Source organism: Megalobrama amblycephala, linkage group LG23 (assembly GCF_018812025.1).
Source record: "Megalobrama amblycephala isolate DHTTF-2021 linkage group LG23, ASM1881202v1, whole genome shotgun sequence".
Lineage (NCBI taxonomy): Eukaryota > Metazoa > Chordata > Actinopteri > Cypriniformes > Xenocyprididae > Megalobrama > Megalobrama amblycephala.
This window is the reverse complement of record NC_063066.1, coordinates 10245500-10269454: the sequence shown is the minus strand read 5'-3', so window position 1 is coordinate 10269454 and position 23955 is coordinate 10245500. Positions and strand designations below refer to the sequence as shown.

General features: G+C 35.5%; 1 protein-coding gene across 3 annotated transcripts; it reads left to right on the top strand.

The window, feature by feature from the left end:
* Positions 1-2571: 2571 nt before the first annotated feature.
* On the top strand, positions 2572-23752 carry gdpd2 (glycerophosphodiester phosphodiesterase domain containing 2). Of its 3 annotated transcripts, XM_048176533.1 has the most exons (16): positions 2572-2730; positions 5436-6402; positions 9131-9344; positions 11867-11970; positions 12072-12165; positions 12250-12309; positions 14551-14649; positions 14909-14993; positions 15425-15564; positions 18483-18565; positions 18665-18824; positions 19567-19788; positions 20770-20918; positions 21412-21559; positions 21720-21802; positions 21942-22672. In XM_048176533.1, exons 3-16 carry the CDS (start codon positions 9270-9272, stop codon positions 22054-22056), a joined length of 1617 nt encoding a protein of 538 aa, XP_048032490.1. In that variant the 5' UTR covers positions 2572-2730; positions 5436-6402; positions 9131-9269; the 3' UTR covers positions 22057-22672. The 3 variants fall into 3 exon arrangements, with proteins under 3 accessions (XP_048032490.1, XP_048032489.1, XP_048032491.1); XM_048176532.1 differs by lacking the exon at positions 5436-6402; XM_048176534.1 differs by lacking the exons at positions 5436-6402; positions 21942-22672 and adding an exon at positions 23096-23752 and having other exon boundaries at positions 2574-2730.
* The last annotated feature ends 203 nt before the right edge of the window (positions 23753-23955 follow it).

Below are 23955 nucleotides of genomic sequence, written 5' to 3'. Positions count from 1 at the left end.
GTGAACTAATCCTTTAAAGTGTAACCCGTGTCTTTAAGAAATTCAAATGCCTTCCTGGTAAGTCTCCTTCTGTTCCCAGTATCCCCATCAGATTCCACTCCATTCCTGCCTCCTGAACCCTATCTTGAAATATAATATAATACACCTCATATAATGTACAGTGCAATATGACGTTCAGCATTTTCTTTAATCCCACAGTTTTCACTATTCCTTTTCCCTATTAAAAATAAGGTACCATTCAGTCCTGTCTTGTCATTATAATTTCCTCCCGCCTGGTCCTTTCCCTATAATTTTTAATACTGACAGACTTTTGTATTTTATCATAACCCCTTCCTTTCCTGTCTTCCTCCCACCATTTCTGATATTTCAGTATACCTTTCTTCTTAACTGCTTTTCCTTCTCCTTTTCTGGAATTGGAACTGTTATTTCCTTTTTGTAATGCCTCTTTTGCTTAGTTGGTCTGCTTTCTAGTTTCCTTTCACTCCCTCATGTGCTGGCACCCAACAAAAATGAATATCTTTGCCACCCCGATGTAATCTAAACAGTGATGAAGTTCTATCAGTAGATCTTCTCTGACAGATGCCATTGAACGTATGCTTTTTATGACAAGGAGTCTGTGCATAATACCTCTTTCAACCCACTGTAACGCAATGATGGCTGCCACGATTTCTGCTGTATATACAGATAACTGTTTAGATAATTTTTTTGATATATTAATTTTGAATTCTGGGATATGTATTCCAACTCCCACACATTCCTGTTTGCTCTTGGATCCGTCTGTATAAATTTTGAGATAATTATTGTAGCTTTTATAGTTATATAAATGCTTGTTTTAACCCCCACTTCCTCCATTCATCATTTTTTTCCTTTCCTAAAGAAAAATATTGATATTAAGCTAAAGACAAATATTGATATTGGGACATTTTCTCGCTTTTCATCTTAGTGTGGCCTCTGGGTTGTCTCTGACAACTGCCCTTCCTGTCCCATTGCTTAATTCCAAGAGCATCCTAAGATCATGAATGGGTACTTTGTTTCAGAGGGTCAGCTACGATTGTTTTGTTTTTTTAAAAAGGACTTTAAGGATATGTTCAGCAGCTTTTGATAAGACTTTCAGGTATGTGCTGTGATGGAATTTTTGAACTAATTAATAATGAACTAACATCTTTTCTTCTACAGGCCTAATAATAATCTAACTTTGAAATAGAGAAATAGTCACTAGGACTGAGTGTTGTAACAAGTCGAAAAATACTGCTGTGCTGGCTAGACAGCATCCTTCTAAGGATAAAAAATAGCCTTTAGAAATTGTTTGAACCTATTGAGTAATCTGAACTATCAACCCGGAGATATTTTTTGATGATCTTGTGATTCAGTTGTTCTAATCTAAATTTACTTCGCCAGTAAGCGGGACAGAGGAACTGAGATGTTTTTTCTCGAATCTGAACCAATCATATTAAGACTGATGATAATGAGTGTGACTGTGAAGTGTACCTGAAATCCTATAAAACCTGTTGTATTCCTTTGTTTGGAGAGAGATTCTCTGGAATAGATGAGAACTCTCCCGGCTGTGATTAAAGCTTTTAAGGACAAAAACTGGAGTCTCTGGTTATTGCTGCTCAGCAAGTCAGGTTAGGGAACAAGGTTTAAGGGGTCAAGACGGTGAGCCAAAATATTATTGAGTGCCGATTAGGAGACGCTCCGAAAGATCAGGACATTTATTGAGAGTCCATTAGGAGACGCCCCAGGAAGGTAACTTAAATCAGGTGCGTCTTGGAAAATCTACCGCAGTGCCTAATCAGAAATTGCCTTCTAAAAATGACCCTGAAAAAAAAAATGTGTGAGTTAAGTGTGTCAATAAACTCCAGTCTCTCCTAATGTCCTTTTGTAGAAACAGAAGCTGTGGCTTCAGTTCATCAGCTTATGCATGTAAGAAACGAGTAATAATTAACTATGTGACATTGGCAATCACCCACAGTGCTATAAAGCTGAGCAGGTGGTAAATGCACATTCTGAAATATTTCAACTGAAAATACACCTTTTCTTTTTCAGCCTGCTGCCCATCATCGACCTCTTCTTGGCAAGACTTGAAGCTGAATGTCACATTTCAATAAAACATTTAGAAAATATACAATGTCTTGTTATACTTTGAAGGTCCACGCTTATTAGAAAAAGAAAAACGTTTTATAAATGCTCTATTAATTATTTAAATTCTATAAATAAATATGTGTACATCCACAAAATTTGAACAGCATAAAAAATTGCTTTACAGACCTTATATTGAAACTCTTTAAATAACATATAGCCTAAAAGAAACTTACTTGTTTCATGTCAATTTATAGAAATTCTTTTATTTATTTATTTTGTTGTTGTTGTCGTTTTTGTATTCCTTATTGCTGATTTTGCTCCTTATATAGATATAGAATATTATAGAGATATAGAATATTTATTTGTGTGTCAAATTAATCTTTCAACAGATTTAAATGGTCACAAACACTTTGAATGTCTCTCTTTGAGTGCCCTCTGTTGGAGGTCAGTGGAGCAGCCAGTCACAGTCACTGTTTTCTTTCACAGCTTGGGAACGTGAAGCCCATTCATAGGTATCTCCTCATTGAAATTCAATCCGTGGGATTTAAGTCTCAGCATTACTTCGAGTGCAGGGACTGTAGAAAAGTGCCGAAGTCTGAGAGACTGATTTGGATTTTACTATCAACTTTTTGTTACTTTTTCAGCAAGGTAAGGTACTAACGTGTATATTTAAATGCAGTTTATTCTCTCGGACTATCTGTTCTGATCCAATGTTATTGAAAGACGCGTGAGCTGAATATCGTCAGTATTGTCATTATAGCATCCTAATAAATTATTTGAGCGAACAATGCTAGGCAACTATAACAATAAACATTTACAAAAACAAAAGTTTTGATTTTTCTGCAAATCACAGATTATCAAGAGGTTAAACCATGTTTAAGGGGAAACGTTTGATTTATGTTAAATGATTACTTGGATTTGTAATTATTATTTTTTTTAACAAACACTTGGAAGTTGCAGGCTGTTGCACTGAGAAATGTCTACCTGTGAGGTTGTGTTAAACTACATTTAACCTTAACAACATATTAATAGCCTTGGGTAAAAAATTACACAAAAATGCCCCTTGAGTGTCAATGAACTGCAGATTAAGATCTGGTTGCGAATACATTTTAGAATGGGTTGAAAGCTCTCACAGTCAACATGATGATACTTTAAAGAAATGAAGCTGGACAACAAAAACTAGAGCTTGTTTATCTAGTTTGTAATGTTTTGTTCTGGCAAAATGGGCAGATGTCTTTGTAACACAGCAGTCTGTAGTTCAAGTTTAATGAAGAAAGTGAAATTTGGTGGTTTCATGACAATTATCTTTAACTGGTTATTTTTTTATTTCGCAACATAGACAACATATTCACTGTGTTCAACAACATTTGCATTGGTTGTTTGATTCATGTGAAGGTTTTACATAAAGCTTTGCATAGGCTGCTTTGCTTTCATTTTCTTTCTTGCAACCATATTTAATTTAAAATCTTTTTAATAAAAAATCCACTCTTAATATAAACATTTCTTTAAAAAAAAAAAAAGTTTATTTACACTGAAACACTTAAAAAATACACGTTATGAGAATATGTAGAGTCATCAAAAATCTGATTTTTGTTTTTGTGGCACTTTTCATCAGGTAAAGTTTTCCTTTGTAATGATAAAAGCCCGTACAGTAAAAGCCTGATGATAGAGTGGATTTGCTGAATGTTGAGAAAGTTGTTTTACTCTCTGTTTTACTAAGATCAAAATGGCTGTGAAAATAGTGCATAGTTTGTCCACATGTGAAAAGATTTCTTTTTTGACCCTGTTGAAAATAGGACATATAGGTATAACATAACTTCTAAAAAAGACTCAAATTGTAAAATACTGTTATAGAAATATATAAATAGTATTTTTGAACATTACTTTCTCAGCAAACTGATCTTGGCCCAGTTTCACATTGTTTATTAAGTTAAATTAAGCCAGGATTAGCCTAGTTTAATAGTTTTTTTTTTTTTTCCACAAAATGATGGATGATAAAAGAGATGGCAAATCCTCCGTGACACTTTGTTTCCCAGGTGAAAAAAAATACATTTCTATAATGTACTTAAAGTGCTCTATTTTCATGCACTAATTTTGTACTTAATATACTAAAAAATCTTCTTTAGTACTTCTTAAGATCATCTTAAGAACGTCTAAGTGTACTCAACTGTGCTGTTTTGAGACACCATGAAATATGAACTAAAATGTGCTTTTAATATAATATCTCTGTATTTAAAAAATGTATTTAGACACCACTTATATTACATTTGAACCCATAGTGTACTACAAGTGGTAGCTAAATACATTTTCTAAATACAGAGATAGCATATTAAAAGCACATTTTAGTTCATATTTTATGGTGTCTCAAAATAGCACAGTTGAGTACACTTAGATGTTCTTAAGATGATCTTAAGAAGTACTAAAGAAGAATTTAGTATATTAAGTACAGAATTAGTGCATGAAAATAGAGCACTTTAAGTACATTATTGAAATGTACTTTTTTCCCACCTGGGTAGTCTGGGACTAGCTTAAGCCTTGTCTGTGAAACTGGGGGCTTAAGTATTATGTGTATCATTCATGTCTATTGACTCTGTTAAAGTTGAACACCAATTAATTTTCTGTGATTTATTATTGATAATTTTATTGATCAATTTTATTATTGATAAGTTTTTGAGATGACAAAAATATTTTTTTCACAATATGATGATAAAAGAGATGCCAAATCCTCTGTAACACTCTTTGTTTGGTTCAGCACTCGTACATTTCAAATGCAATTTAATGAACAGCCGTGGCCAAAAATATTGGCAGTGACGTAAATTGTTTCACAAAGTTTGCTGCTTCAGTTGTTGTGGTGTTGATTCACATAGATAGGATCATTGTGTAGAATGATCAGGTCTATTTTAAATAATTGCAAAAAGCTTAATTGGCCAAAAAAGAAAATGTTTACACGACAACGATGTACTAAAACTAGAAAAGTTACAGATGAAGTTATCAAAACTATCCCAGTCACACAAAATTGAGTAAAAATGCTGTATTACGCATGCCAGACAAGTAGTTGGCAATGTCACTTTGTAAAGAAAGACTAAGCGTCTGCGCATTAGCATTCTTTTACTGAGCACTCGCCTCAGGTATGCCTATCCACCTTATTTTTACAGTTTACTCCTGTTTTATAGTCTTCTCGTTAGCGGCTAATACTACATCATAATCGAAAGTCTCGCACGTAATACGGATGTGCATGATGTCACTGCTTTCGCAGATTCGCGTTTTTGCAGTTTACACGGAGATGATATCGTATCGTTTTCAAATAGCCTACTTGCACTTTGAAACACGTTTTCAAAACTTTGTGTTTTCAGGCCACCAAAATGCTGTTGTCGTGTAAATGAACGGCCAAAACGCTTAACAAAAAAGGAGGGAAGCCATCATCATCTCTCTGCATCAAAATGGCGTCAATGGAAGGAAATTGCTGCGGACAATATTCCACCTGAAAGAACCATTTACCAAATCATCAACAACATCAAGTAGAGAAATTCAACTTCAGTGATGAAAGACTCCTTCTGAGGAGTCTTCTACAGTATCATGTCACCACCAGCGCAGAGTTTGCTCGTATTTACAGCAGGTGGGTGTGAGATCATCTGAATGCAGATTGAGGTCATTTGGACAATGGCCTAGTGTCAGAAATGGCTGCAAAAAGAAACCAAGTCTGTCCAAGAAAAAAAAAAACCCGTGAAGGACAGACTGAAATTCTGTAGGAAGTACAGGGATTGAACAGTAGAAGACTGATGCAAAGTTGTTTTCTGATGAAGCCCCTTTCCGATTGTTTGGGACATTTGGAAAAACGATTGTCCAGAGAAGAAAAGTTAAACTTTACCATGAGTCCTGTGTCATGTGAACAGTGAAGCATCCCAAGACCATCTGTAAAGACTAACGTGTGGAGTTGCTTTTCACAATTCTGCCCCAAAACACTGCCATTAATAAATAATGATATCAAAATGTCCTCCCAGGAGCAATTTGGTGATAATCCGTGCATTTTTCAGCATGATGGAGCACCATGTCACAAGGCAAGAGTGGTGCTTGGAAGTAGCTTGGAGATCGTTACATTGAAATTTTGGATGCTTGGTCAGACAATTCTCTAGATTTTAATCTCATAGAGAACCTGCGGTCAATCCTCAAAAGGCAAGTGGACAAGCAGAAGCCCACAAACTGTGATCATCTCAGCACTAATAAGACAAGAATGGCTCGCCTTCAGTCAGGATTTGGCCCGGAAGCTGATATCCAGCATGCCAGAATGAATTGCAGCGGCTATGAAGAAGAGTCAACACTGTAAATATTGACTCTTTGCATACTGAATGTTTTTTTTTTTTTTTTGCCAATAAAAGCATTTAATAATTATGAAATGCTTATCATTTAACCATTGAAACATGTGAAAACATAATATACACAAACTTGATGCAGCACACTTTGTCACTGCCAATTCATTTGGGCATGATGTATTTCATTAGTTCCTATTAAATTACTATGCACCCTTAAAAATAAAAAAAATCAGAAAATCACTTGGGTACTTAGAATGAAAAGAATATCAAAACTAAGGATGTATAAAGTTATATAGACATGTTTTTTTTTTATACATTTTAGGAAGTAAGAAATGTTTTTTCAAGACCCATATAAATAACATTTCATATCTCAACAAACAATCATTTGAAACAAATCCAAACTCAGGCCATAAACATGACAAAGGAGTTTTTACCATTCAGAGAGAAATATGGTGTGATTTTGAGAAAATGGCATTCATGAATTAGCCCAATGCAGGATGGTTTTTAGTGTTGTACAAACTGCTGAATTTGGCAACAGGTCATTTAATCATAAACAGTGGCAGTTGACAAAGTACTTGATGTTTCATAGTAAATGGAGTTAAGTGACTAATTAAAAGTGACATAACCTGTCTGCAGATCCAGAACATCTACTAAACACTTAACAAACCTCCTTACTTCTTTGTCAAGCCAGAAGAACACTTATCGCCTGGGGTTTTGTGAAGCTTGTCACCTTTGGCAAAACGGCTACTTATGCAAGAAACTGCTGTACACAGCAGCCTGTGATGTACTTTCAAATTTCACACCGACTTTCTGTAATGATTTTACTAGGGTAGATTTGTATCCTTAAAGGGATAGTTCACCCAAAAATGAAAATTCTGTCATCATTTACACACCCTCTGGTTGTTCCAAACCTGTATACATTTCTTGGTTCTGTTGAACACAAAGGAAGATATTTTGAAGAATGTGTTAAACTGAACAGTTCTGGGGCACCATTGACTTCCATAGTAGTCAACTTTAGGGTGAGTAAATGATGACAGAATTTTCATTTTTGAGTGAACTAACCCTGTAATACTGGAATACATGCTTTATTCTTTAATGTAGAGCTATTAGCAGGAACTGCGCTGACCCTTATACATTTATACATTTCCATGTAAATCAGTGAGTCAGATCTGACAAAGTGATTGTACTGGGAATGTTTGGTCATGCTTTTTGGACCACAACATCATCCTCCACCGCTATGCTTTTTGAAAATGTAATATACGCATTTGTGAACCTGGCTGACAGACAATATACCTGATGGAAGAGTGGATATGTTGAGAAGTTTGCTGTGATTAATCTTATTGTGTGTCATTGTCAGTGTTATTGCAGGTTATTGTCAGTACAAAAAAGTACAAATCTTGCTATTAATAGAGCTTTTTGGACATTTGAAAAGCATTAATGGACATATTGGGTTTCTTATGCTCACCAAAGCTGCACTTATTTGATCAAAAATACAGTACAATACAATCTATTCTCTATTTGTATTTTAATATATTTTAAAATGTCATTAATTCCTGTAATGGCAAAACTGCATTTTCAGTAGCCATTACTCCAGTCTTCAGTGTCACATGAAAACATTTATTATTATTATCAATGTTGAACAGTTGCGCTGTTAATATTTTTGTGAAAACCATATTTTCTTTCAGCATTCTTTGAATAGAAAGTTCAAAAGAACAGCATTTATTTGAAATAGAAATCTTTTGTAACCTCATTAATGTCTCGACTGTCACTTTTGATCAATTTAATGTGTACTTGCGTAATAAAAGTATTCATTTATTTAAAATAAATATAATGATGATAGTGTATATATAATTGTGGTTTTGTTCATTCAAAGTTAAAGCTTTTAGATTAAAGGAAATTCTGTAAGGTCAGGAGAAACATTTATTCAGCGAGGTGTATCCTAAGTTTTGACTGTCACTGTAAATTACAAGTGCAAAAATACTTGTACAGTAGCACACAGAAGATTTTTATTTATTTATTTTACAATATGATTTCCCCTTCCTGTTGTGCCAACCATCTCCTCACAGTTGCCTTTAGCACTTAAGGCACTTGTTGCTTAGACATGTTTATCTGATCGTGGATTTCACTTCCATTGAACCTAAAAACAAAAACACCGCTGTAGGAAAAAAAAAAAGTCTTCATAACATTGTGGATTATATTTCCTTTTAAACACGCCCTGTCAAAACTGGAGGTCCCTTTTGCTTGATTAATCTTTAATATCTCATGTCAGTTGTTCATATAATTTACAGTAGGACACTCAGATTACTGTGTTCCAGCATTAGACATCACATCCTAATTGATTATAGGAGTTAGTTAAAATATGTTAGATTTAATACATATGTATCATTTGCACAGCTGCAGCAGTGAACTTAAGCTGGGGTGGAACATTCCATCCTTTTATTAGAAATGAGTGATTGATATGAGGGCTTTCTCACAGGTTGTCTTGTAGTTTTCTGCTTCAGGGCTTTTGAAAGCATTGCCACTCCTTTATAATTAAATTTAGCCTGCTCTGTCATGTGTGACTGGAGTCACATCACCCATACACTCACGCTCTCTCTCTATCTCAAAAATATCGTAATTAGAGGATTTTACCGTTCCTGACTAACTAAGTGGGACATTATGAGCTCTATTTTGTTTTGAGCTAAAGAACAGGTTTCCTTGCATAACTACCATCTTGTATTCTCTTCTCTCCTACTCAGGATCAGGTGCGAAGCAGTGAGTCATTCATATCAAACACCTGCACCAGTATACATGAGGGTTAATCTCACTACATACCTGACAAGGCCCCCATTCATCTTTGTGCTTTCAACTGGAATGATTTGATGTGGAAAAAACACAATGATCTCAATCATTAAAACCTGCTTCAGAGGGATCTACAGTTGTCATTGGAACAGCGATAATACAAGACAAAAAGTAAGATTTTATTCACATAAACGATCATTTTCCTTGACATTTTGCATTTTCCAATCACATTTTTTCATCATGCACTCTAAAAAATAAAACATTGGTTCAACAAAAAAAAATATGTTAATGTTTTCCACTAGAATTTTTAACTTAAGGCAACTGGGGAAATTATTACATTAATTCAAAGTAGGGCTGCATGATATATCGTATGAGAATGTCACGCGCATTTCGTCAGTAAAGCCGGTTAGCGGTAATCAGGGAACCGGCTTTACTGACGAAATGCGCATGACAATCTCATGCAATATATCGTGCAGCCCTAATTCAAAGCAATATTTTGAGTTGATCCAACATAATGTTTTAAGTAAGGTGAAGACGTTTTTTGCCACAATTTTTTAAGTAACATGAATTTAATAATTGTCAACATTAATGCAACTATTTAAGTTGATTCAACATAGGGCCCTATAATACACCCGGCGCAATGCGACGCAAGGCGCAGCGCAAGTGTGTTTGCTAGTTTGCGTCCGGCGCCGTTCGCGTTTTCCCGTTCAGCGTCACGTCCTTAAATTAGTAAATGCATTTGCGCCAGTTAGTGCGCCCATGGGCGTGCTGGTCTAAAAAAGAGGTGTGTTCAGGCGCATTGCTATTTTAAGGAGCTGAAAATAGACTGCGCCATAGACCAACTCAAACCTGGTCTAAAGTCTAAAGTCAATGGCGCAATATTTTTTGTTAGAGCGCGTTGGTAGAAACTGCGCCTCTGGGCGCGTCCACATTGCGCGTTGACTTTGCTTATTACACACAGGGATGCGCATCACACAAACATGCCAAATATTAAAAACAAAAGGATTACAGTGTAAAAGAATATTATTGTGTAGGCTACATAAATATAAAAAATGTAATGATGAATAGTCATTGCGTGTATTAGAATTAGGCTCCCTATTTTCAATTCAGCCTATTACTACTTATAATGATGAACGAAATTGGCTAATTAATTGAACAATCGTGCCAATACACACGCATATATATCAACTGACTCATCGCGCGGAGCAATTTTAAAGCCGGCATCCAACGCAGACGACTGAAAGATTGACTGGCCACTTAACAAATTCCGCCATGTAAATAGCAATCCGCCATGGCGCGAGCGCATCTCGCTCTTAAAGGGAATGGGAGATGACACTCTGATTGGTTTATTGAACGTTACGCCCATTACTCATTAAGAGAATAGGGACAGCCCATTTCAAAAATGCGCCCCGGCGCACGGACCGTTTTTCCGTCGTTAAAATAGCAAATGTGGATTTGGACACGCCCTGAGTGCACCTGCGCCGTGCGCTTTACACTTTGCATGTAGATTGTTAAAATAGGGCCCATAATGTTTTAAATAGGGTAATATAATGTTTTAAGACACTTTTTGGACACAATAAAACGCATTTCTAAGTAACATGAACTTACCAAGCACCGCTTGTCACCATGATGGTAAATCTCCAAAAATCTTCATTAACATAAACTCTTCTAAATTAGCTTAACAAAACACTAATTACTGCTAAATCTCCCTTACCATTAATCTTGTGCAAAAAACATTATATAACACTTAATTTTAGCATTTATACTCTCCCTTTCAAGTGCCATGGGCAAAGCATGATGGGAAATTTAAATCCCAGCCCAGTTTCACTTAACTTAAGTTCGTCTAAATTAAAAGAAGTGTTCATACAACTCAAAACAATGAAACACGTTTACACGTCATCAGATTGTATTTTACATTAACAGAACTTAAAATTAAATACATTTTTGATTAACTGAAAATGTTAAACTATGACAAGTCATGATAGTATATCGAATCAATAGGCATAATTTGTGTCATCCAAGCTCAATAAAATAACAATTACAAGTAAAAAGTCTAACAGCATTTCAGAACTTGATTTTTTATTTCACAACAATATATATATTTAACCAATGACTAAAGGTCCCCTGAATTAGTTTTTAGAGTGTGCCCCCATTCTCTCTTAGTATCATTTGCAGACATCTTTTCAATTTTTTTTACTCAGTTGAGAGAGGCGGTTTACCACGTCAAATAAATGAACAGAATCAAAGAAAATTGTTGTCATTAAATGCCTCTTAAATGAACAATTATCATGTAAATGCTCTTCCCTTTTAAATGAGTACAAAGCTGTGGAGACTGATGGTGATCATAACAGGCAGAAAAGTATGTTAATTGGAAACCTGAATAGAAAAGCAAGGCTCTCCGTTCTTTTGATTTGTGTCAGAAACAATTACCGCTGCATTCAAAGATTTCTAAAATCCTGTGTGGGAAAGACTAGTAATAATCAGCTACAATAATAACCACTCGGTTTAGAGGTTGGCCCTACTTTTGAATATTCAAATCAGTAGCATAAGCGAAACCCAACGTGAGAAAATTATCAGGGAAAACTATTATTATACTCTTTTCTGTATTAAACGGGACAAAGAAGAGCTTAATGATTTGCATAACGAGAAAAAAATGTTTGAAATGTGCAGTTTTGTTTTGTTTTTGTTTGTAGAGGTCATGCTGCTGGTTCTCTTTTCTGTCTTTTGTGTCCATACTTGCCCTGAGTTGGATGTACGTTTGCTTTATTGCCTTCAACGACCACACTGATGTAAATGAGTGAGTACAATTCCACAATATGCTAATTAAATCCATTGGCATATTGCTTCCTAGTTTAAATGTGTCATTGAGCCATATATTGCTTCATTTTCCTCTTGCAGGCATGTCTTCAAAAAATTGGAAAAATGGGTGGACTGGTACATGATAGTGATGGTGATTTCTGCTATCCTAGCCACTTACTGTTTCCTTCTACTGGTAAGAAGAAGGGAATAATGTGAACCAGACTGCTCAGCTGGTAGCATTTGTTATTCCAATAAGATCATTCTTCTTTTATTTCAGGTATTTGGATTGCTACATTTCGCAATTAGAGAGCCCTTGAATTTGCACTGGCTGCATAAGGTACTCTTACTTTTAGCCATGTCTTAATTTTTGCTACTTCTAAAATCCCTTTTATGTATAGATTATGTATTATGTATAGCTAGGCTGTACAACTTCTGGGAAGATCTTGGAAATGCTAACGTTAGCCTGCTAGCATCGAAAGCATGAGATCAAACCATAGACTGTAAAAGGATCAAACCCTTAAATCGCTGTCCAAAGCCACGCCTCCTCCAAAACGCTTCTACAACTTTTGACCTCCTAACTGAACTCCTAACTGATCATAGAAATAAAAACAGTATAAATAAAAATGGTAACACTTTACAATAAGGTCTCATTTATTAACATTAATGTATTAACCAACATCAACTAACAATGAGCAATATATTTGCTACAGTATTTATTTATCTTTATGTTAGTTAATAAAAATAGTCATTTATTGTTAGTTCATGATAGTTCACAGTGCATTAACTAATGTTAACAAATGAAACCTTATTGTTTGTGCTTAATAAGATTAAGAGAAAACTGTTATTCATTTTTTAATGGTAACACTTTACATTAAGTGCACCCATAATCGCACTCTCTCAATATTCAAAGTGCAAATAAGACCAAATTTTTCTTTGATACAGAGCTAAGAGATGGTTACAACTACACAGCCCAGCCTAAAATAGCTTTCATATTGAGAGATATTTGCATTCATCAGGGAGCCGCTTTCAAATGCGGGGTATTGAAATCGCGTTTGAATGCGCGCTCGCGTTTAGTTTCACTTTCGTGATTGCGCGTAACTCTGTAAATATGGAGCGGCGGCGACCGTTATACAACTGAATTAAATGTTTTTTTATTTAAATACATAGCAAAACTACAGTGGAGGCGTAAACGTAAGGGTGGCATATTCTTTCCTAATCATCCTAACACTCTGTCATGGCAACATCACGAGACTATACTTTTCGCCTAGATGAGAAATCTCGTCACAATTTAGTCCCGCTCGTCACACCCCTAGAAACTATATAACAGCATATTAAGCCTATTAAGTTACTAGCCTAAACTGGACGGAGACACGGAGCGCCCTGTAACTGACTGACCTGCCTGCGTTCACACGGTGCAGATGGGAGGGATAACGGCTGACTACACAGTTTATGGGAATAAATTGTGTATTTCCCTCACAGTCGTCACAAAAAAACTCACTACACTGTCTGTCTGGTCTCTCTGCGCGTTGCTTTGCGAGATCATAAGGCGCGATTTTTTTTCCTCACTGCTGCACGAGTCTGCGTAAGAATATGGGGGTGTGGCGTGAGAGCGTATGAATTGGGTCAATTGCGTGAGTCTCACGCTGAATGCTTGAGAGTTGGCAGCCTTGCATTACAATAAATAAAAGTAAACAACATAGAGAGCTTATACCCAAAGACTATAGAAAGGGACTTTGTTATAGGCCTACCTGACTGTTGCAGATTCATTTCGGTATTTGTTGACATGGAAACGCATAGTTCTGAGTCTGAGGACTTGAATGCAGCATAAGGCTGTTGTTTTGATTCGGTAGGAACTGTAAAAGGGTGTCTGCTGTTTGTTTGCGGTGTTTGTGACTGAGATCTATGATATGATATCTGAACAGAGTGAACAGAGTGCATGAGGGAATGTAAAAACATAGGCTGACAGGAGGGTAACAAGACATTATTTTATTTCATTATTTTGTTCGGACCGAATATAAAGATTGGATGTACATTTTATGGTCCTACGCCTTCCACAGACGATAAATATTTATAAAAATACATTTAGACTGTTTAGTGATTGCTATCATGATTATATATTGAATATTTAAATATTATATATTAAATAAATAAATCAATATTTATGGTGCAATTTTAAAATTATTTTAAAATGTTACATTTTAAAATTTTATATTTTTTTAAAGTATGGCTGTTCCAGAGCTCATTTTCACAAAAACGAACAATTTGGCCCCTAATAAATGTATTTGTAAAGTAAAAAAAAAAAAAAAAAAGAATGTCGAATTTTGTTAATTATTTGGAAAGTGTGAATGTATTATAGGCTAAATATGAGTATTAAGACAAAAGCTAACTATGAAATTAGCATTAAAAGTACTCTGGGCCAAAAGTGCCCATAGTTGAGGAAACAGTCTCATATTGGTTACCTTTAAAACTTTGGTAACACTATCATCACTCTTAGTCAGCTTTAAGTACATAAAGGAAGTTCACAGCATGTTAATGAATGATCTCAAAATATGTTAATATTTTTCTGTCCTCTCTTCAGGTGTTTCTGGTTTTGGGTCTCCTCACTGATACTATTGGTATAGCTGGATTTAGTAAAGAATGGATAGAGGAGTGGCAAACTGTCTATATGTCATTTCAGGTATAAAGTCAAAACCAGCCTTTCAGCCATTCATCATAGTACTAGTGCTTTGTCTGTCGTTAACGTCTTTGCAGCTGGTTTTCCTTGTATTTCATGTTAGCTTTTATATTAAAATGGCAGTGTGAAATATGAGCGCAAACGTATCTCTCAACATAATGTTACATTATACTGTATTTATCATAGAACTGACACTCAGGTGTCTGTATCTCTATTGTTGTACTGTATAAAGTATGAAAACCCCTTCTTTGGTTTCCCATAGGCCACGGCTCCTTTTCTGCATCTGGGTGCTCTGGTGGCTTTGACCTTGATCAGCTGGCTCGTGTTCAAGAATTATCATACATCTGGTCAGTAGAGTCTCCAAAACAGCTTATAATCAGGGCTGTATGTGGGGTATCCGGTTGTTGCTGTGGGCTGCCTTGAAATCGTAATCCAGGGTGGGGCAGGCGTCCCCCTAGGCTGAAATCATGTTCCGAGGGGGTGTTGTGGTTCCCCCTCGGGTGAAATCAAAAATCGTCAACTTTTGCCCCTCTAGCGAAGGCCCTGCTTAGACGGTAGAAGATATTAGAAAAATATCAGGCCTCTGAATGCTTCGATTGACCAATCAGAATTAAACAGACAGCCATGCAATAAAGCATTATATATTGGTTGATGACATATTAATAAAAGTTATTATCATGTATTTGGTGTAAATGTGAAAGTTAACACTAATGTTGCATTTGTTTTATTTTCAAAATTTTGTACTGAGTATTTTTTGTGTGTGTTTTTGCCTGTGTAGCTTGTAAGGTTTTTATAATGATGACCTTCCTGGTAGTGTCCACTGCTGTGTTCCTCTGTCCTCTCGCAATCTGTTCTCCGTGCATTACCAGTAACCTTCCGCCAAAACCCTCCCTCGTCGGACACCGTGGTGCTCCAATGGTAAGTGTAACTTTCATTTTGAGACATTCCTTCCTTTTGTTAAAATGTGTATTAGCTCATGTTTACACTGGTGTGCCCATCAAAATCTTGTTTTTGCTGTTCGTTCATGTCGGTGCTGAACTGCAGGATGATTTTAACATTATTTGTTTAGAATAAATTTGACATGCCAGAGGATGAATCATCTGCTGTAGTTTCTGAATCCCTTTAGGATTATGATGATTATGGCATTGTTCCCAGGTTGTACTGTAAGCTATCGACGTGGGGGAATGTATTTCATTAGAACATCAGTCTGCTCATAAATGTTGGAACACTTATCAAGCATTAGCAATTTATAGATGCAATAATTACTGTGAAAACATATAGAGTTACTACAAAACATGTAGTCCTAATCCAGAAATATCATTTGAATGGCGGACAGTCTACAATTCAAACACAGCCTATTGAATTCCACTGGCATGGAAAGTGGAGGAGGTGTTTCGACATCTAAAGCTCCTGTGCTCAACACGAGACTGGAGGTTAACTGTGAATAAAAACAGAGGCGTGTGAAGAACACAGATGCTACAGCTTTGAGTTCATTTTTGTTTATATAGGACATGGAAACCTCAACATATTTATGTAGTAAAATAGTAGTTCTTTCTGACAAGAAGTAATTTATTTTGTCCTTTTAAAACATTTTTCAAAAGGTTTTATGTATATGTGTGTTTTATTAATATTATATTAATGTTATATTAAAGGGTTAGTTCACCCAAAAATGAAATTTCTGTCATTACTCACCCTCATGTCATTCCAAACCCGTCTGACCTTCGTTCATCTTCAGAACACAAATTAAGATATTTTTGATGAAATCTGAGAGGATTTTTTTTAATCTCCCATAGAAAGCAAAGGAATTACCACATTCAAAGTCCAGAGAAGCAGTAAAAGCAATGTTAAAATAGTCAGTGTGACTACAGTGGTTCAACCTTAATTTTATGAAGTGACGAGAATACTGAACCTTGTTCTGACGTAAACAGAAGCACTGCACTGCGTCAACTGTGTAGGAGACTGATGGTAGAGAGGAAATTGTTGAAAAAAGTCGTTATTTTGTTTTGTTTTTGTGCACAAAAAGTATTCTCGTCACTTCATAACATTAAGGTTGAACCACTGTAGTCACATTGACTATTTTAACAATGTCTTTCCTGCTTCTCTGGACCTTAAATGTGGTAATTTTTTTGCTTTCTATGGGAGATAAAAAAAAAAAAAACTCTCAGAATTCAACAAAAATATCTTAATTTGTGTTCTGAAGATGAACAAAGTTCTTATGGGTTTGGAACAACATGAGAGTGAGTACCTAATCACAGAAATTTCATTTTTGGGTGAACTAACCCTTTAATGTTCTTCTTCTTCTTTCGGCTTCTCCCTTCAGGGGTCGCCACAGCAAATCATCTCTCTCCACCATCTTCTACATCCTCAACACTTGCATCCACTAGCTTAATATCCTCATTTATAACATCCATATACCTCCTCTTTGCCTCCTGCCTGGCAGCTCCATGTCCAACATTCTCCTACCAATATACACTCTTAAAAATGCTGGTTTAAAAACAACCCAAGTTGGGTTGAAAATGGACAAACCCACCGATTGGGTTGTTTTAACCCAGCGGTTGGGTTAAATGTTTGCCCAACCTGCTGGGTAGTTTTATTTAAACCAACTATTTGTTTAAAAATTGCTATATGGCTAGCTTAAAATGAACCCAAAATAGTTGGGAAATTAAAAACCAGATGCAATTAGAGGCAACAATAATAGACAAAAGGTGAATGTTTATTAATAAGCTTTAATATTTTATTAATATAAATTTAATAGTTTAATAGTTTATTAATATACATTTATTAATAAGCAATTTAATAAATGTTTATTGTTTAATAATTATTCATTGAACATTAATAAATGTTCATTTCCAACATACTTTGGGTTAATTTTAATTAAGCAATACAGTAATTTTTAAACAATAGTTGAGTTAAATAAAACTACCCAGCAGGTTGGGCAAACATTTAACCCAACTGCTGGGTTTGTCCATTTTCAACCCAACTTGGGTTGTTTTTAACCCAGCATTTTTTAGAGTGTACTCACTCTCCCTCCTCTGAACATGTCCAAACAATCTTAATCTGGCCTCTCTAACTTTGTCCCCCAAACGTCCAACATGAGCTGTCCCTCTGATGTACTCATTCCTAATTCTGTCCAACTTTGTCACTCCCAAAGAGAACCTCAACATCTTCAGCTCTGCTACCTCCAACTCTGACTCCTGTCTCTTCCTCAGTGACACTGTCTCTAAACCATACAGACCATGGCCGGTCTCACCACTATCTTGTACACCTTCCCCTTGATTCTCGCTGATATTTTCCTATCACACAGAACTCCCGACACCTTTCTCCACCCATTCCAACCTGCCAGCACTCGCTTCTTCACCTCCTTCCCACATTCTCCATTACTCTGGACTGTTGAGCCCAAGTACTTAAACTCCTGAACCTTCTTCACCCTGTAATCTTACTGTTCCGCTTCCCTCCCTTTCATTTACACACATGTACTCAGTCTTACTACGACTGACTTTCATTCCTCTTCTCTCCAGCGCAAACCTCGCCTTCTCCAGGTTTTCCTCCACCTGCTCCCTGCTCTCACTGCAGATCACAATGTCATCTGCAAACATCATTGTCCAAGGAGACTCCTGTCTGACCTCCTCTGACCTCTGACCTCCACCCTGTCATACACTTTCTCCAAGTCTACAAACAAACAGTGCAACTCTGTCCATCCCTATAGTTCTCATCCCAAAATTCTCAGAGCTCTTTCTGGGCATGAAGCCATACTGCTGCTCAAACATTTCCACTACCTTCCTTAACCTAGCTTCAACTAACCCTTTAATGTTATATGTATTTAATTATGTATTTAGCTGGCTCCAGAGAATACCATGATGTCATTCAGGAAGAGTATGGAGTGTGGCGTGGTGGCATTTGAAACAGACGTGCAAATCAGGTAACCGATTCAGATTCTGTTCAGAAGCACAGACACTTGCTGCTACTTGTTTGTGTGTGTGTTTGTGCTCTGATACGCTTGTCTATTTTATCTTTTCAGCAAAGATATGAAGCCTTTTCTTATGCATGACAATGGTGAAAAATATCTGCTACGAACAACTGATGTGAAGAAAAAATTTCCAGGTCGAGATAACAGCATGCACACTAACTTCACATTGCAAGAGTTAAAGATGTTAAATGCAGGCGAATGGTTTTTAAGGGTGAGTGCAAAGAATTATTTATATATTTATAACATCTGTATAAGCATAAGTATATTTATAACATCTATATATGTGAATATATTTGATATATATATATATATATATATATATATATATATATATATATATATATATATATATATATATAATCATGAACTAACAATGAACAATACTTCTACAGCGTTTATTATTAATCTTAGTTCATTTTAATTTCAACATTTACTAATACATTATTAAAACCATTAGTTAATGCACTGTGAGCTAACATGAACAAACAATGAATGACTGTATTTTTATTAACTAACATTAACAAAGTTTAATGAATACTGTAACAAATGTATTGTTCATTGTTAGTTCACGGTAGTTAATACATCAACTAATGTTAACAAATGAACCTTATTGTAAAGTGTTACCATTATATTATATTATATTATATTATATTATATTATATTATATTGAAAGATTTGTTGTAAAGGCAGCTCATGTGCAGTTGCATTTGAACAAATACTACATCAAGCAAAAGAACATCAAGTACTTTATATCTCTCACAGGCACCCTGTGAAAAGAAAAAGGAGTATGTTTTGGTTAAAGATTTCTAGCAAAACAACCTTGAACTGAACTGAGGTTGCAGCTTTATCCAGTTATCCAACAGAAACAAAAAAATTCTTCCACTTCGCATTTGATATTCAGAGACAAAATGACAAATTTGTTTAAAATGAGATCTTTTGATTTTCAAATACAGACAGATCCATTTCATTCAGTGTCATCGCTCTCAGAGGAAGAGAAGAGGGAGGCTAACAACCAGACAGTACCATCTCTTTCTGAGCTCTTGGTCATGGCCAAAAAGCATAATGTCTCCCTCATATTTGACCTAAAAAATGAGAATAACTCAACAGGATTCCACAACAGCAACTCCTTCTACACCACTGAGACTATCATAAAGTCAGGCATCTCACCAGACAAGGTAATATTGTCATATTGCATGCCAGTGGCGTAACTTTTTTTTAAAAAGTGGGTGGGACAGGAATGTGTATGTGCCATTAGTCCCAAGAGTATGTATATAAGTTAATAAATTCAAGGATCCGCAGTTGATATCAGATTGTCCTGATGGACTAGTGGCAGCATTTTCGTTTAGCGTGCAAGAGGTTCTGGGTTCTAACCCAACCATGTATGATTTTTTTTTCTCATTAAAACCAAAGATGTTCATTAAGATTGTATACCAAGAGCAGGGATGTGTTTATGTGTAGCTATTTTGTTTTGTGATTTCAACCTAACAAATAGAGAGTCTCTGCAACAGAGCGATAGATTGAAGCGCTCGTCCGTGTGAACACTGCTCAGTGTGCACGAGCGCCAAGAGAACAAAACGAGCACTCAACAAGATTTCAAAAACAACACATTCTAGCGCCAGATCGCCTATTATTAACTCAAATTGATAATCAACTAGAGCTGTTTCTTTTGTATTACATATCCGTGCCGCGAGAGGTTTCAAAAAGTGGTCGGGACAATATCGACCCTTTCAAAAAGTGGTCGGGACATGTCCCACCCGTCCCACCCGCAAATTACGCCTATGCTGCATGCAGTGGGGTCCAAACGTCTAAAACCATTAGTGAAAATTTTATTCTAATTTAGATCATTCTAATTCTAATCCCTTTTTGTCTGTTTCATTTTTATGTTTTTTTTGTTTTTTTAAATATTTCTATTCAGCTTTATATTTAGTTCACTTTAGTTTTTGTACTTTTAGTACTTCAACTACATAAACTTACTTTATTTCAGATAAATAGGCAAAAAAATTTTTTTTTAAAGTTTAATCTTACATTAGAGGCCCTATTAAAAACATGGTTTTCATTAATGCTACATATCGTTATAAAAATCTCAGGCTTTTATGTGTGTTTTTTTTTCCTTTTGCACCCTTAAATGCAATTCTAATCATTTGTATCACTTTCAGATATGGTGGCTTCCTCGAGAATATAGACACAATGTGAGAAATATTTCACCAGGGTTCAAGCAGGTGTATAATGTGGTTGACGAAATGAATGCGGATGGTGGAAGCTTCCTGAATATGAAATACAGTTCACTGAGCACTCGTAACATAAGGTAGGTGTAGGAGGATTGGTGCAGCTTATCTGACATGCAGAGACATGAATACTGCTGCCATTAATGTTGGTATGATCTTACAGCCTTGGGGATCATTCTCACAAGGGTTTACTTTCTTGCAAAGATGACAGAAAGGCTGAGAAATTGCGTGCTGATCTGTAGCTTAAACTCACAAATGTATCTAATAATGATTATAGTTTGGCACAACACATGAAGATTGATAAGGCATTTTCCAGACACTGTTTTGTCCGGTTGGGTGCACCTGTCATTTCGTTATTTGATGAAGATATAATAAAATTGAATGAACAAGAAAAGCTTGATTGATGAATAAGACTTCACGTTAAAACGGCCCAGCCACTCCTGTCTATTATGCAGAAACTGGCTTGTTGCGACCTGCTGAAAAGGTCGCTGATATGGAGCCAAAGGCAGATGAATAGAAAGAAGATTTTTGTTTGTTTTTATTTTGACATTTTTTGTTTATTTCACTGAACAGTGAGCTGCGGGAAAAAAACGTTTCTGTGAATCTGTGGGTTGTGAATGAACGTTGGCTCTTCTCATTACTGTGGTGCTCTGGGGCCAGTTCAGTGACCACCAATGCCTGCCACATCTTCAAAAACATGTCTAAGCCTGACTGGCATCTGGTAAATCTCAGCCTATCTTTTCACCTATTGCTGTCTAATGTGCCATAAAAGAGAAGCTGTTTTTTTTGTCTTTTCTCATTTATAATTCACATTGACTTGTCTGAATGTGTAATACCTCAGGAATCCTTTGTGTGTTTGTGTATGCATGTAATATTTAAAGGAGCCTAAAAAGTACATGGGAATATGGATCTCTGCTGACGTGATTTCATTGCTGTTGATGTTTGGGCAATTTCTTTGGCAAAGGTAAGAAACTCAGCGCATAACTGTACAGTTGATTAAATTACATTTTTGTGGGGATAATTCAAGTTTTAACAGATAGATTATAAGAGCTTTGAACCTTTAAAGATGTTGCGCTTTATAATTACTTTAATTATAATTACAGGTCGTCCTTAAACACATCGTCAGAGAAGAGATGTCACTGCAAGAGGGAGAGGAAGTTAATTTATTTAAAGACTATGAATAAAAAACAAAACAAAAACAATGATGAGCACATATAAATTATTTATAATAAATACTGCAATATTCCATGAAAAAATAAGAATTGTCATTTAATTTCACGGTGACTTTAAGGGATAGATATAATAGCTTTAAACCTTGTAATTGTGTTTTTTTTAAATATTAATTTCTTTCTAATATTAATAGTGTATTTCTATTTTTAATTTTCGCTCTATAAAAATGTATAAAATGTATTACAATTATGAAAAAAGAAGCCATCAGTTATTATATAAATATAAATGTATTGTTAGAAATGGTAAATAAAAATGACTGCAAGGCAAGTCAACTTGTTACCAATTCTAAGGCTTATCCAACTTTTTTCCAGTAGCTGAAAATGTCCATCATACACAAAATTCATACCACTAAAAAACACAAACGTACTCGAAGGCTATTGATTATTTATTTATTTTTTCTTTATTATTCTTTATTCCAAGGCATTTAACAAATGTTTTAAAGCAGAACTAAGTAACTTTTTTTTACCTTCATAAATAGTTTTTTAAGTCCTTACGATAGTTAACTGACTTGTAGTGGTGTGTTTGAGGCGAGCACTAACCCCCTCTGGCACGTCTACGCCAGAAAACAGCACTTGCAAGTTGAGCTGGGCCGACCCGACACAATCTCGCCTCATGTTCACGTTCACGCGAGAGTGACAAAATGCTTTACGGTAATTTAAAAACAATGTATATATTATGACTTTATAAGACAATTTCGAAAATTACCCACCTCCATCGACATTTCTTGTACTGTACTTGCAAAACTACTGCGCTGGTGAGCGTTGTAGTCCAGAGCTGCGTATGGAGTATTTACGACAGTGTGATTCACTGAAGGAACCTGTAGGGGGAGCTTCGCAAATATTACTGAGTTCCGCTTTAAGATTGATGAAATCTATTCTGAATAATTGTACATATTTTCCCCAAATCTTCAAATTTGCCCCTTATTGAAGAGTCACTCAAGTTATGTTGATGGTGCAGCACCATGTAAGTCCACCGGTCTGCTCAACAACAGATTATAATGGACATTTTTCTCTTTGTTTGTGAACAGGAGAAAGAACCATGTTTCTCGTCAAAAAGAAGAGAGGGGTTTCCCCCTGCTTGATCGCTGAAAGATGCCATCCTTGTCATGAAAGAGCATTTCATTTTTTCACTTTTTGAAGGATTGTGTGTGGTCATCAAAAATAAAATAATGTCATATTAAATGTGTAATTCAGTAAATTCACATAATATTTGAACTTAATCAGTTGGTATGAGGATTTATATATTTGATATAATTTCCTCATTAAGGCCGCAAATTGTGCAATGCTGCCACCCATTGACAAAAGTGTCATTCAGCCTTTGTTTTGCAACACCAGAACTTTTACTTTTCATTTAAATTACAATATTTTTTATAATGTTGTTTGTTTATGTGATACTTTGTGAGGCATTTTTAAAGATTTTTTTTAAACTGTTGAACCCACTTTATATTTAATGTCTTTAACTATGTACTTCATTTAAAATAATCATTTGATACCATGCACTTATTGTTTACGTAATCCTACCCACTTTTAAACCTAACAATGCACTTTTTATTGATATTTTGGTAAATACGGGCATTTAAGCCAAATTCAGAAATAATTTGTGTAAGTTTATCTGTACTATTGTGTGTGTATTAACTACATATTTCATTTTGTGGTTATTAAAATGAATGTTTGCCCTCCTTTCACACATATATTCTACCAAGATATCTGTCAAAGCAAAAAAAAAAAAAAAACCATTTACATTTTACACGCGTCCTTAAAAAAGTAGATACTGTGCCAACCATGTTGCAATCTAAACTCCGCCATTTTGGCAAGCCATCATTGGTATCGATAGTAGTCAAACAATAACTTAAAACGAGACATGTTTAGATCTTATATTTCAACATGC